Source organism: Octopus sinensis, linkage group LG2 (assembly GCF_006345805.1).
Source record: "Octopus sinensis linkage group LG2, ASM634580v1, whole genome shotgun sequence".
Lineage (NCBI taxonomy): Eukaryota > Metazoa > Mollusca > Cephalopoda > Octopoda > Octopodidae > Octopus > Octopus sinensis.
Window position 1 is genome coordinate 178427958 of NC_042998.1, and position 14383 is coordinate 178442340.

Below are 14383 nucleotides of genomic sequence, written 5' to 3' on the forward strand. Positions count from 1 at the left end.
TTCAATATTTTTAAACTTATACCAATCCAGTTATTCTTTCAAATGTATATCACACAGACTACTAATTTCATTTTTTTCTTCTTTTTTATAATATTCCATTGATAGTAATTGATTATAACTAGTTCTGACTTATTTTCATCTGAAACAGTATTATTTCTGGTACAAATATTTCATGTTTTGTGCTTTCAGAACTCATTAATATAAAAAAAGTTCTTTGAAGTTTATTTAGTCTGAACAGAATTCAAATTAAAGGAAAACCTGAAAGACAGAAATAATGGCAATATTAGTTCAAAGTTATTGTACTGATATACACATGCAGACACACTTAAATGGCAATACAAAATTGAGAGAAAGTGAAAAAAAAAAAACATATTTTAAAAATAAATAAAAAGTTACAAAATGAAGCAGTGTTGTAGACTAACATACCGATTGTAACCTGCGCAAACTACTGGAGGTTGATTGTGAGGAGTAGGAACCGGTAGGACTGGGGCTGCGGTAGCTTGACTGTAAAAACACAAACAGGCAACAAAAAAACATAAAAAAGCATGCATTAAAAATATGGTGTAAAAGTGTACGAAAGAGTAATGGCCCACCAAAGTGCTTGGTTCCTTGTTTGATAGTGATTTGCTCACAGCTGTGTGGATAAAGTTCAGACACTGAAAGTCAGCAAGTCTTTAACATTTAACACTGAACAGATGAAATACTGTGTTTTGTAATCTTGTTTTAAATATCTAATTAGAAGTGCTCGGCCAAAATTAAATATGAAGCAACTAAAATGTAAGCTTCTGAGAAGGACTTATATGGAAAATATTGTACACATGTAGTTGTGGCCACCATTCAAAATGGTGTTAGAGAAGAAGGTAGAACATTGTTCTTAATCATATCTTAAGGATATAAAATTCTTCTAATCTTCTCAGCAAATATTTTATTGAGAAGGTGCTATAAAAAGGAGTAGAGAATGTTATCATAGAATTGCTGTTCTCTTTGAAGATATTGTCCAAAGAAGGATCTGAAAATGTGATAGAAGAGTTAAAAATCTATTTTCTTTTTTCTCTCAAGAAATATGAGAATACAACTCATGTTTCTTGTAGAATCTTCTAATACAATAGTGTACAAATGTCTGATAAGGAACTGTTTATATTTTATAACTGTATTTTCACTAAATGATGACTCTACCTCATGTTTTTGGTAGAATTTGTCAATATTTAGCAGAGTTCAAGCTAATAGCTAGTCCTTCTAACATTTTCTGAATAAATAGTTTGAGTATCAGACTAGACTGAATAACTGAACTGCAATTAGACAGCTTCCAGTTTGGTGATTAAATCCTTACAAGGTTAGACTTCTGTCATCTTTCAAAGAGATTATAAAATAAGTACCAGTAATATAACAGGGAGAAGTAGACATCCTAATTATGTCTAGTAAAAGCAAAAACTAAGGAATGTTCATATGTTATGAGGAAAGTTCCTTCACAGCATACTCACGAATCTTATTCTTTTTGCTTATTTAACTCCAGCCAAGTCGGATAAACATTATTCTTCTAGAAATCTAATAAGTATTTACAGTTACAGCTGTATCTAATAAACTATGTTTGCAGGATCACTTAAGTATTAGATGAACAAGTTCCGTGTTCATTTGTTCTCTGATAACCAGAACATGAGGACAGAAAGACCACCCAAAATATGAATAGTAGAAAGGGAACATATTGTGACTCAGAAAATACATTAAACATGTGTTTTCAGAGCAATACTGCAAGCTGTCCAGAAATTTACTTATTATTTTAAAGAAGTGAGAACTTACACTACTAAAGATGTGAAGTATAGATGATTCATTCAACCCCCATATACTGCTTCTTATAGCTTCACAAATGGTTTTCTATGCTAATATGATTAAAGCAGTTTTAGGTGGTTGTGTGAAGAGGCTTGGTGCCTCTTGACCATAAAGTAGGTGTGCAACTTGATATCTTGATGAGATACTCTCTAATGCAGCAATACAAGAATCATAGTTTCTTCTTCCCTTTTCACTGTCCCTCATCATTCCTGCAAACCCTGTGAGGTCTTAGCAGGGCTATCCTGTCTCTTTTGACCAAACTATTTATAGTTTAAACAGAAATTAGCTCAGAGAAATAACTTAAAGTAACCTGTAGCATATATATGAACAACACAAATACAGGTATATGAAGTACTATACAATACAAATTCTTGATTTATAAAAGCTATCACCATCTCTAGGCAATGTGTCACAATTATCAAATGGCAACTGACAGCTCCATGTGAGAAAGAAAGACAATCTCAGGAATCAAGAATTCTCCAAGTTAGTATACCATTAAGGAAAAAGAAGGCTTATTGTCTGAAGATATGAGAGCAACAGGGGACATGTTTCTATCACAAAAGGTGTTATCAACATGACATTTGTCCTCATTTATCTCTAGCAGCCAAGGGACTTATACAAAAAGGATTAGAATACATTTATGGCTTATGTAATTTGCATAATTTAAACAAAAATGAGCTAAGAGAAATAACTGAGAGTGACCAGTGCCATGTACATGAATAACATAGACAAATACAGGCATATCAAATACCATACAATATAAATTCTTGATATATTAAAGCTACCTCTGCCTCTAAGGGATGTGTTATTACTGGTTCTTTTTGTATTAATTTTCAATGAGATGAAGAAGAAGATTAGCTCTGCAGGATTTAGATTCTTTTATGATAAAGTGGAAGTATATCCATCATCATCAACACCACCATCTTCCTAGTCTGCTAGTTTCTTCTAAATAAATATTATCTGACAAAATAATCAACTTAGTAAAATCAAAGTACTTTCAGTAGCCATGGTGGAAACAAAACCAAAAAAAAAAAAGTGCAGTGAAAATAAACCAAGGATATAAATCAAATACACAACAGCAAGAACAACAATTAAAGATTGCAACAATAATAACAATAAACAGGTAATCAAAATTATCAAATTAGATGGATTTAATGTTAATTCAAGAAATTAACTTCAAGGACGGGAAGGCAAAATGGGAAGGAAGTTAGAGAAGTGTGGTGATATACAACAGATTTTATACAGTAAATATATTTACATAGAAAATATATATCCAGAATCTTACCTCTTTCTCTCTCTCTCTCTCTCTTTGTCCTTCCTTTTACAAACAATGTACACACACACAGAAGCTTATAAAATGTATGTACCCCCCCGGATCTCTCGTGCAAATGTACAGAAATGTATACAAACACACAAAAACGTTTACTTCTGAACCCAGCTGTCTCAATCACACACAAATATAAATGGAACATCTGTAACCTTGATCTCTCTCTCTCTCTCTCTCTCTCTCTCTTTACAATATGTGTGTGTGTATGTTGTGTGTGTGTGAGTGTCTGCATTTGCCAACCAAATAAATACAAGTGCACAAAATCTAATGTCTGAAGACATCTTAAAATCATAGAATCAGTAAATATGTCAACTGCAAGAAATAACGGCAATACATTAACTAAAAATTCACTCCAGCCAAATTCAGTAGTCGTTTTCTGTTACATGACTCACACTGCACTAATGCAAAAGAATTAATTGTATTTATTACAAACTAATCTATACTCAATGAAAGGCATTTCAGCTGTCACCATACCACCATTTTAAAACTGGGTTATAATTTGAGGGAGATAAAATAGTTATTTCTGGTAGTTCTAAGGGTGACATATAGGCTCCTTTATCAATTCATAATATTCAGTACATGAGACATGTGCTTCAACATGACATCACTGTGACATATTTCTCAAATGTTGTAGTACAATATACCAGTTATATTTAATTTATTTAATGCTAAAGACAATGTTCTTTGAATTCATTTACAACCAAGATACACCAAAATTTTGAAGAATTATATAACAAACAATAATAAAGAAATTTCTGTAAATACCATTTTTTTTCCTGAATATAGGCTTGTATAACATCAATGGTGATGCTAAGATAGAAAATCTGAGGTAGAAGAGCATGTCCTACAATGTTTCTAGGCCCTCTTAAGCTGAGAGGAAGAGTCATAGAAGCAATTATTTGAGGTTAATGTACTACTTAACGTTTGGGTTCAACTGTGATAGGATGGTGGTTGGGAGATGGGAAATGAGTATGAGAATACTAGAATTAGGCAAAGTGTTTGGTATGAGATTTGAAGAAAAGGAAACAGTAATGAAGAATGAGAAGAATTTCAAACTCTAGTTGTTATTTCTAGTTTCTTAGAATCTAACAGCTGAGAACTAATTTTCTCCTGGATAAAATGTCAGTCTATCACAGGTAAAAACAAAATCCAGGTAATCTGCTACTTATTTTAACAACTAGATGGACAGAAACAATGGGCACTAGGAATGTGGCCTTAGAACCAAGTGGGTGGCAGCCTGAAAAAGTTTGGGAACCACTGCTCTACAAGCAGACAGTCTTTATTCAAGCTTTTCCATGAATTTAGGTAAGAGATGTGTAGAACTGAATTCAAACTTTAGAAGAGACAAGAGGCAGACACAGTTCAATGAAGAGATAAATGATTGCAAAATTGGTGAATGAAGGCTTTTCTATCTAGTAGCTGGCTATTTCAAGTGATATAGTTGAAAATGTGGGAAGAGATAAGTAGGCAAACCATAGCCTCAGGTATAGAGCTTGCTTATACATTTTTAAATGCTAACAGCTATTTAAAACTGAAATATTTCCTAGGCATGGAGAAGAAACATGCATATGTGATGCCTTCATAGATATACGAAGATAAAACCCCATGAAAAGTCATACGGAACGCCATGATAGATCATTAGCTCCAACATGCATTTTTTTCCTGTGTATCTTTCTGTCGAAGAGCGTAGGCTCGAAACATAAAAGACTTGTTCTATTTCTATTCCTGAGCGCCATACTAATACATTTGTTTGTTTGTACTCCACCTGCCTTCGTCTTTTGTTTATTTCCATAAACCTTCCCGTTATATATATATGTGTGTGTGTGTGTGATGCTTTCTGTTTTATATTCACATGAGCGTAAAGGGAACAAAATAAATTTTATGCAGTGTGGTGTGTTCCCTTGAGATAATATGGCCTGTTTACCTGATGATAAGTTGATAGTAACAGGAAGTATTAACAGTTTCTAGTCTACAATAAAACATCAATGATACAGATGAACACATTGGAGTTGGCTGTTCAAGCATGGAATTGCTCTCACAGTAGTGTAATAGCTGTACTCTAAGTGATTTATTTGGGTCAATGTTTATAGAGATGGGCTTTTGAAATTACTTTTAAGACTTTCCTGTCTATCACATACACAAAAACAAGATTACACACATAAGCACACACATATACACATGTGTGTATGTGTATGCACACGTGCACACACACAAAGTAGTAAAAACAGTATAACCATTTTCATTCATATACCAGCTTTTCCATACTTGCTTTGGTCTTCTCTATCACAGAACTCTGCCACTTGTTATGATTCTTTGTCATTTACTCCATGAAGTTCAATCTCATGAGATCAGTTTTCACTTTTTCTACCTATGTTTTCCTTGGTCTTCTTCTTCTGCAGGTTCCTTCCATTTGGATCACTCAGCACTTCTTACTCACCTACTGTCTATCATATGCTTGTGTTGGTCTTCTGATATATGACCTTTAGCAAATGACAAGACTGGCTTTTGAAAGTGTAAATGTGACCGCAGTCAGTGCATGTGAAATTATCTCCTGATCTACCAGAGACTTTCAACTGCCTGCAGGTTTCAGGTATTACATTTCACTGTTTGACAGACAATCAAATCTTGTATATTTTTCTCAAAATACATGCTGATCTTAATTACAGACTACCATTCACTTCTCTTCAATGTTCAAGGACATAAGGTTATCTTTTGTGATGCTGTGAAATCTCTCTTTTAGGGTTTGTGCTGGTGACACTGACTAACTAATTTGCTATAAAGACTTTGGAAGTCTGAAATCATCAAGACTGGATGGCAGGAACAATCCTTTACACATGTTATTTGATAGGCCAGCTTACACACACACACAAGTACACACTCAAAGACACACACATAAGGCAGTGAACTGACAGAATCGTTGACACATCGTACAAAACATTAGCTGCATTTCTTCCAATTCTTTATGTACTGACCTCAAATCCCACCAGGGTCTTTTATCTTCTGTTCGTTTGGGGTCAGTAAAATAAAGTACCAGTTTAGTACTGGGCTCAGTGTAACCAACTTACCCCTTCCCCCTAAAACTGCTGGCCTTGTGTCATCGTGGTTGTGTAGTAAGTAGTTTGCTTCTCAACTACATGGTTTCAGTTTCAGTCCCACTGTGTGGTACCTTAGGCAAGTATTTTCTACTATAGCCTCAAGCTGACCAAAACCTTGTGAGTGGATTTGGTAGATGAAAACTGAAAGAAGCCGGTCATATATGTGCGTGTGTGTTTGTCTTTATGTCTGTTACCCCATCATTGCTTGACTACTGGTAGTGGTGTAATAATGTCCATGTAAATTAGTGGTTTGGTATAAGAGAGACCACCACCCATTAGGGTCTGAAGAAACACCATAAAGCTAAGTGCTCTATGGATGTGAAACCCAGGGTAAGTCCATAAACCAGCCATAGGCATCTTTATATCTAATTACTCTACTGATCTATAACTTGGAGTGTACTTCTCTTTCAGGATTTATGATTTACTGATATAAAACACACACTTGTGTCTGTGCACACATGTATATGTGGATGAAAGCTAATGAAGCATTGTGATGGTGGGAATATCTTTGATATGAACAGGCCTGAGAGAGTGTTAGGTCATAGAGATAGGAAGGGGGTGAAAGTAAGGAAGCCTGGGAGGAGGGGAAGATGATGATGATGATGATGATGGCAGAAAAAGTGGGGTCACAAGGGTTTAGTGAGAGAGGGAAGAGGGAAAACAGAAGCAACTTGTTTAGAAATCTTGGAAGTAGACTTAGGAAGTATCCACTTCAACAGCAATGGAATATAAAATAAAAAATATGCCTAAACAAAAACAAAACAAAATACAACCTGATATCTCTCACTCTCATTTTTACCCACTCCACACAGTTCACTACCCCGCCTAACTAGGAAGGCCTATTTTTGTTCTTATTTTGTTTATTTATCCGTTTATGTGTGTTTGTTTTTCACAACCACCGCAACTATAACCAGCCAGACAAAATGCAAAATGCTCAGAACAAATGGCTATAGTTTTACTTAATAAGCTTCATCACACACACACACACACACACGAGCACACATGCACGCACACACACACAAGTGTGTGTGTGTGTGTGTGTTTGTGTGTGTGTGTATACACTACTACTACACACACACATGATGAAGCTTATTAAGTAAAACTATAGTTATTTGTTTGAGTACTTTGCATTTTGTCTGGCTACTAGTAGTAGTAGTCACAGTAGTAGTAGTAGTAACTGTGGTTATTGTTGTTGTTGTTGCTGCGGCAGTGTTATCACCACCACCACCATCGCAACAACAAATGACCTACTTCAAGCTAAACATAATTGTAACATTCTCCCTACTACCTACTACAGCTTTCTTCACAGACTCAGTGGAGAATGCAATGAAGAAAATAGTTTCAGAACCAAACAAAATAATCTGTAATTTTTATTAAAAATCTTCACTGGATTGTAATGGAAACAAAATGGAATTTTGCAAGAAACCTTACAACTCTTATATTGTTATATTTTTTTATCTGAATGCCTTGGTTTATTTCTTTTTGTTTGCTTTCTTTTTCATTTCATTTGTCTTTTTTTTTAGTTGTTTTTATGGTCCAAGTTTTAAAAACAAAAAAAAAAAAAGTGTTGTTGTTAAGTAGTTCTCAATCCTCTCATCTTCAGCTCTCCTAGATCAAGCAGAACTATGGTCTAAAAGAAGGCTGATGATGCTTCTATCTGTTGTTATCTAGTCTTTGTTTCGAGATATGCTATCTTAAGATTTAGCATTTAATAAAACAGGTGTCTACTACAAAGCTTATTGGAAGATTTTTAATGAATACTTAGAATCTAGATCAATAAACCACAATGTAAAAATAAAAAACCTCCTTTGTTAACTTTCTTAATATCATAACGACTGTTAAATATCTTACAATGCCAAATACTTCAATGTTTTGACTGAGAATTCTTCATTCAATAGACCATATTTCTCTGTCTATACGGTACACTGCAATAAAGCATCTAAATTATTATCTCGACAACAATACAATAGGCGCAGGAGTGGCTGTGTGGTAAGTAGCTTGCTAACCAACCACATGGTTCCGGGTTCAGTCCCACTGCGTGGCATCTTGGGCAAGTGTCTTCTGCTATAGCCCCGGGCCGACCAATGCCTTGTGAGTGGATTTGGTAGACGGAAACTGAAAGAAGCCTGTCGTATATATATATATATGTATGTGTGTGTGTTTGTGTGTCTGTGTTTGTCCCCCTAGCATTGCTTGACAACCGATGCTGGTGTGTTTACGTCCCCGTCACTTAGCGGTTCAGCAAAAGAGACCGATAGAATAAGTACTGGGCTTACAAAGAATAAGTCCCAGGGTCGATTTGCTCGACTAAAGGCGGTGCTCCAGCATGGCCGCAGTCAAATGACTGAAACAAGTAAAAGAGTAAAAGAGTAATACTGATCATGTAAAATTGGCATTACTAAATACGAGTTTTAGATCACAAAACTAGTGTGCTGAGATAGATGGAAGCTCTGTGAGTGCACAACATGCTAGAAATAGCAACCAAATCACTCTAAAATCATAACATAGTATAATAAAACAAAAGAACCAACTGGATAACATAATCCTAGATGGCCTGAGAAGGATAAGATGGCCACCATTTCAATTATAGATCTGCTTAATCATGGTTGACTTGAAATTGATTTATGACCATTAAGTTAGACAAGTAAAATTTACATTGCTTACTAATTTATATCTGCTTTCAGAGTGCTCACAGACATAATCAGGCTATCTAGATTATAGATTATGTTATCCAATATGTCCTTTTTTTGTATATCAGATTGTAACTTTAGAGCGATTTGACTGCTATTTCTAGCGTATTGTGCAACAACAGAGAGGGTCTCCTGAAATTCTCATGTGTTCGTGGTATCCATTGTCTAGATTGGAAAACAGTAAATGCCAGAAAAATGTTTTATGGTATTTGGTTACATTCTAAATTAAAATTCCACCAATGATGGCAAAGGTCTAAACCATTGATATCTTCAGTGTCCATAAAATACATTGCAACTGTGAGATATATCCCATAAGCTTTGAACCATTTTTAACTTCGAATGAATAAAAGACAAATTTGACCTTAGAGTGGAGAGACACGGACCTAATACTCAACAATTTCTGTCATTCTCCTGTCTTGCGATAATGGTTTCAAATGTTGGCACAAGGCCAACAATTTTAGATGAAGGGGTAAGTCAATTACATCAACCCCAGTGCCCAACTGGTACTTACTTTACCAACCCTGAAAGGATGAAAAGCACAGTTGATCTCAGTGGAATTTGAACTCAGAACATAAAGAGCCAGAAGAAATGCTGCTAAGCATTTTGCTCAACACACAAATATGCCAGCTCAATACCGTAATGGTAAGGATAGTATTGATGATCACAGAGACAAGGTTAGCTACTTGAAAGTACACTTACTATAAATATATTTGGAATATCTGAATGGGTAAGCTAACAAACTCAAAGTTTATAACTTAGGTTATGGGTCATTATTTACATTATTTACATTTGACGGATATTTGTCCTCATCTTGTTTGTTGTTAACACATTTTGGCTGATATACCCTCCAGTCTTCATCAGGTGTCATGGGGAAATTTCGAACCTGGGCTCTCATACCTAAGGTATTATCGATGTTATTATTATTATTATTATCATTATTCAGGTCACTGCCTGGAATTGAACTCGGAATCTTGGGTTAGTAGCCCGCACTCTTAACTACTATGCCATATAGTAATAATAATAATAACAACATCGAAAAATGCCTTAGGAATGAGAACCCAGGTTCGAAATTTCACCAAGATACCTGATGAAGGCTGGAGGGTATATCAGCCAAAACATTGTGTTAACAACAAACAAGATGAGGACAAATATCCGTCAAAGGTAAATAATGTACATAATTCCTCATCTCTTAAATATAGAACTGTAGGTTATGGTTGTAAGGTTATACCCAACAAGAGGCATTGTGATGCAAAGTATGGTATTTAACTCTATTTGGTTTGGAGTCAATCTAAAGCCATACACATGATATAGCCAAGTGAACAGCTCTAGATCAACATTTCAACTTGTTCTGATAAATGGTGTCTGTTTTTGTGTGTGTAAATGAAAATCCTGCATACACTATCAGGGAAAAGCTGTGAATTGCACAATCTTATAAGAAAAATATCCCAAACACACCCAACCAATACGACAGAATAAGGTTAATAAACTTGTATGTATCTATGATTGAATAAAAGACACTAAGTAATAAACTGGGAAAACAGATAATTTAGTAAAAGAAAGAGTAAAAAATTAAATTATTAAAAAGAATAGAAAAAACAACAACAGCACAAGAGAAGAACAAACAACAATAAGTAAGAAAGAAAAGCTGATTTAAAAAGAATGTTAATTTGATAAACTGTTTAAAACACAAAAAAAAAAAAACTAGTAAAGTGATGTTTAAATGTCAGCTTGAAGTGTTACTTGTTGATGATGAAATTTCATGGAAGTGACATTTACACAGCTGTGTTGTTGTTACACATTAGATTCAGATAGTAAAGGAGCACAAACACTGACACACAAACATAGTTACAAATGTGACAAACAAAGTAAAATAATTATAAATATGTAAGTAAAAAAAAAAAAAAAAAAATCTGAAAATCCGTGTTGTTGTTGCTGGTAATGGTTTTGATTGTGTTGTTTTCCATAGTTTTGATTCAAAGATTATACATACATACATACATACATAAATATATATATGTATATAGGTTAATAGAGAGGGAGAGAATGAGCTGGAGAAGGAGTACTCAATACAAACATAGAATGTTGTGGTTTATTTAAAGCAGCCCACAGTTAGCATCCACTTCTTCAGAAAAGCCAGACTTATCAATATATATATATATATATATATATATTATATACACACACACACAGATATAATATATATATAAATATATATATATATATATATATATATACACACAGATATAATAAATAAATATATATATATATATATATATATATATATATATATACACACACACACACACAGATATATATATATATAATATATATATATATATATATATGGAGAGAGACTAAAGCTAACACAACACAACAATTCTGTAAATAACACCACACTTCTTAAGTATAAATGTAAATAAATGTATTTATGTATGTTATGTTAGAATAAGGATTTTTAGGAGGGGAGGTGATGAGTCTTAACAGGAAAAAAACATTTGATAATTTTGATGGCATTGTAATTAGGGAGTTACTGTTGGTTTTTTTTATTATATATATATATATCAAAGTTACATTACAAGATATTCCTTTCTCGAGAAAACTCTTACATCCTTTCACTATCTCCACTACCATCATGATGATTATCATCATCATAATTCTTGCTACAAGCAACACCAAACCTTGGAGGCAGCTAGTTTAATTAAAAATGTACAGTTAGGGGAATAGGACTAGGTAGGTGGAAGAAATACCAAACATCAAGCAGTGTTTCAGGTATGTAGGACATAACTGCTTATTTCAACATCCTTCTGGTTTTATCTAGGCTATATGTAAATCAAAAACATAAACAAACAGGTTTCAAAAAACAAACAAACAAACTGATAAGTAAAATAAATACAGGCAGGTATCAAATGTTTGTAATTTCTACTTGGCTATGAGCAGTACTCCCTACGATTAACTGGTTTCAGAGGAAAGTGAAGGGGAAGTTGTGGTGCTTATGCCTTCCTTAAGGGTGTTGATGAAGCAAATAATTTGATGTAAATTAGTTATAACTGGAAACTGAAACCAAGTTGTAGATTTTGGCTGACTAAGAATTTCATTTCTAAACTGCAGCATTTTTCACAATTAGGATAAGTAATTAAAAGAAATTATATAACAGGTATAATTACCAAGCTCTTATAAAGTTTAATCCTCCAGTCTTGTGTTTGGTTAAAGCACTATGCTAACAAACATCAACCATATATTGTTTGTTGTTATGGTAGTACAACCCCAAGGCCAGTCCTGATTAACAAGACATACGATTCAAGGCAATTCAGCCATGACCATTCCATCTTTTCTTGGTCAGGCACATCTCCAATGTCTCCTTCCATTTTTAAAATAGCAGGGTGTCTTTTGAAGAAGATTTGGCCATCTTGTCTACTATGTTGAGCAATCACACAGTGGTTCCTTTGTAGGCCTGGCTCTCTCATTTGCGACCTACACCTCATAAGTTGGCTTCAGCAGGGCTGAATATAATGACTATCAACCATTATACTATATCCACCAATCAATGTCAAGACAACAACTAAACATTCAGATATAAATGACAACCACTGGCATATCAGTCCAGTAACTTAATCATTCAACCATTATGCTGCTATCATAAATTTATACACAACTTAAGAGGAATTATCTCTAAAAACATTAGTATCACTGGAAATTAGTTTAGTTTTCAATTCCTGGTTAGAATAGTTTCAACTCATCTTTTTTTGTTATTGTTGTGATGGCCACAATAGTTCATTCAATGTTGTAAATCAAGTTGAAGTAGCAGAATGGCTTCAACAGGAATTCACTTGAGATTTGAATCTTCTAGAGAGAAAATGACCGTGAGGATTATGCTTCAGGTAAGTTTGATAAAGCAAGTTGTACTCCAATTTGGAACAAGGTCCCATATCAATGCTCTGTTTAATCTTTTTCAATCCTTACTACAAGACAGCTTAACTCGATATTTAAAGAACGACAGAGGGTAAACTAACCTGCAACTTCTCAATGTCAGCCCTTCATTTAAAGCTTCATTTATATCTTTAAAATTATGACTACTGCTAAAATTCTCAGCAAACAATGTCTGCAACACAATTTCACTTGGAACCATTTGGATTAAGTATATTACACTTTCAAGAAATGTATAAACGTTACAGCTTCTCAGATTCAGTCAATAACTCTGAAGCTACATAGCTAGTTTAGAAATCTTTATTACAGTTATTATTACTATCATCACTAAGGCAACAGATGAGCAGAATTGCTAGAATACCAGACAAAATACTTTGTGGTATTCCAGCCCTTTATGTTGTAGCAGATTCAAAACTGATTCAACAAATAACCAAGTTAAAATCACAGCTTAGTAACAACCTTTTCATGTGATCGGCCAAATTATGGACCAATCAGCACTGAGAACCACATGATGCAACTTTCTTGAATCTTCTAGAATATCCCCTAACAAGGCATATAAATAGACATGCTTTGGGAGCTAAATTTCAGTTTGTGGGTAATTGCATCTCAGCTAACCACATTCTCATTTTGCTGCATTTAACAGTAATGATTCCTTCGCATAGGCAGCGGCTACAGTTTTGCAATTGTGAACCCAGCATGGTATTTTCTCCTATTGTGACAGCTTATTTACAGAGCCAACTTAACCAACTACTTTTGTAATAACTACAGAATTGTCATTTCCAGGGTAAAAACTTTGTTGTTGCATTTTTAATGCAAGGCCAACATGTGTAGTGAATAAAATTCTGTTAATTGTTCACTGGTGTTTTACATTCATTATACACAACCTGAACCCAACTCAATCACCACCATTTCACATCTTTCATTCTACAACCATCATGACATTGGTCCACACTGTAACAATGTCTTCAGGGCAAATTCTGCCAAGGTTGACTTTGCTTTTTATCAAAGCTTTTTGGGAGCTGATAAAATAAAGCATCAGTCAAGTACTGGCGTCGATGTAATAGACTAACCCTCTTCTCCTAAATTTCTGGCATTGTACCTATATTAGAAACAATTATTACTTTATCCATATGAAAGGTAAAAGTAAAGACCCCCTTTGGTCATGATTGACCATGGGATTGCACCTAGAAAGTTTCCCTCTAAGGCATAAGTCCAAGCAAGGTTGTTTATGGAAGACCAGCAGTTGCCCATCCATATCAACTTCCCCTCTCCACGCCACCGATGTTATCCAAGGGAAAGGCAAAGACCAATACAGCTTGGCACCAGTGATGTCACAACTTATTTCTACAGCTGAGTGAACTAGAGCAATGTGAAATAAAGTGTCTTGTTCAAGAACACAACACACAACCAAGTTTGGGAATCAAACTCACAACCTTATGATTGAGAGTGCAATGATCTAACCACTGAGCCATGCACCTTCAGTGCATATGATGATTTAATATCTCTATATTACTACAATA

General features: G+C 34.4%; 1 protein-coding gene across 7 annotated transcripts in view; it reads right to left on the bottom strand.

Annotated features, from left to right (window-relative positions):
• LOC115232591 (dematin) overlaps positions 1–14383 on the bottom strand; it is a 170425-nt gene that overhangs the window by 53864 nt on the left and 102178 nt on the right. For 4 of the 7 annotated variants that reach the window (XM_036500486.1, XM_029802557.2, XM_029802559.2 and 1 more), the window contains one exon: positions 427–504. The exons of the other annotated variants lie outside the window; for them this stretch is intronic. In XM_036500486.1, the coding sequence (XP_036356379.1) occupies positions 427–504 (78 nt within the window). The remainder of the gene's footprint in view (positions 1–426; positions 505–14383) is intronic. 7 annotated transcript variants of the gene reach the window in all.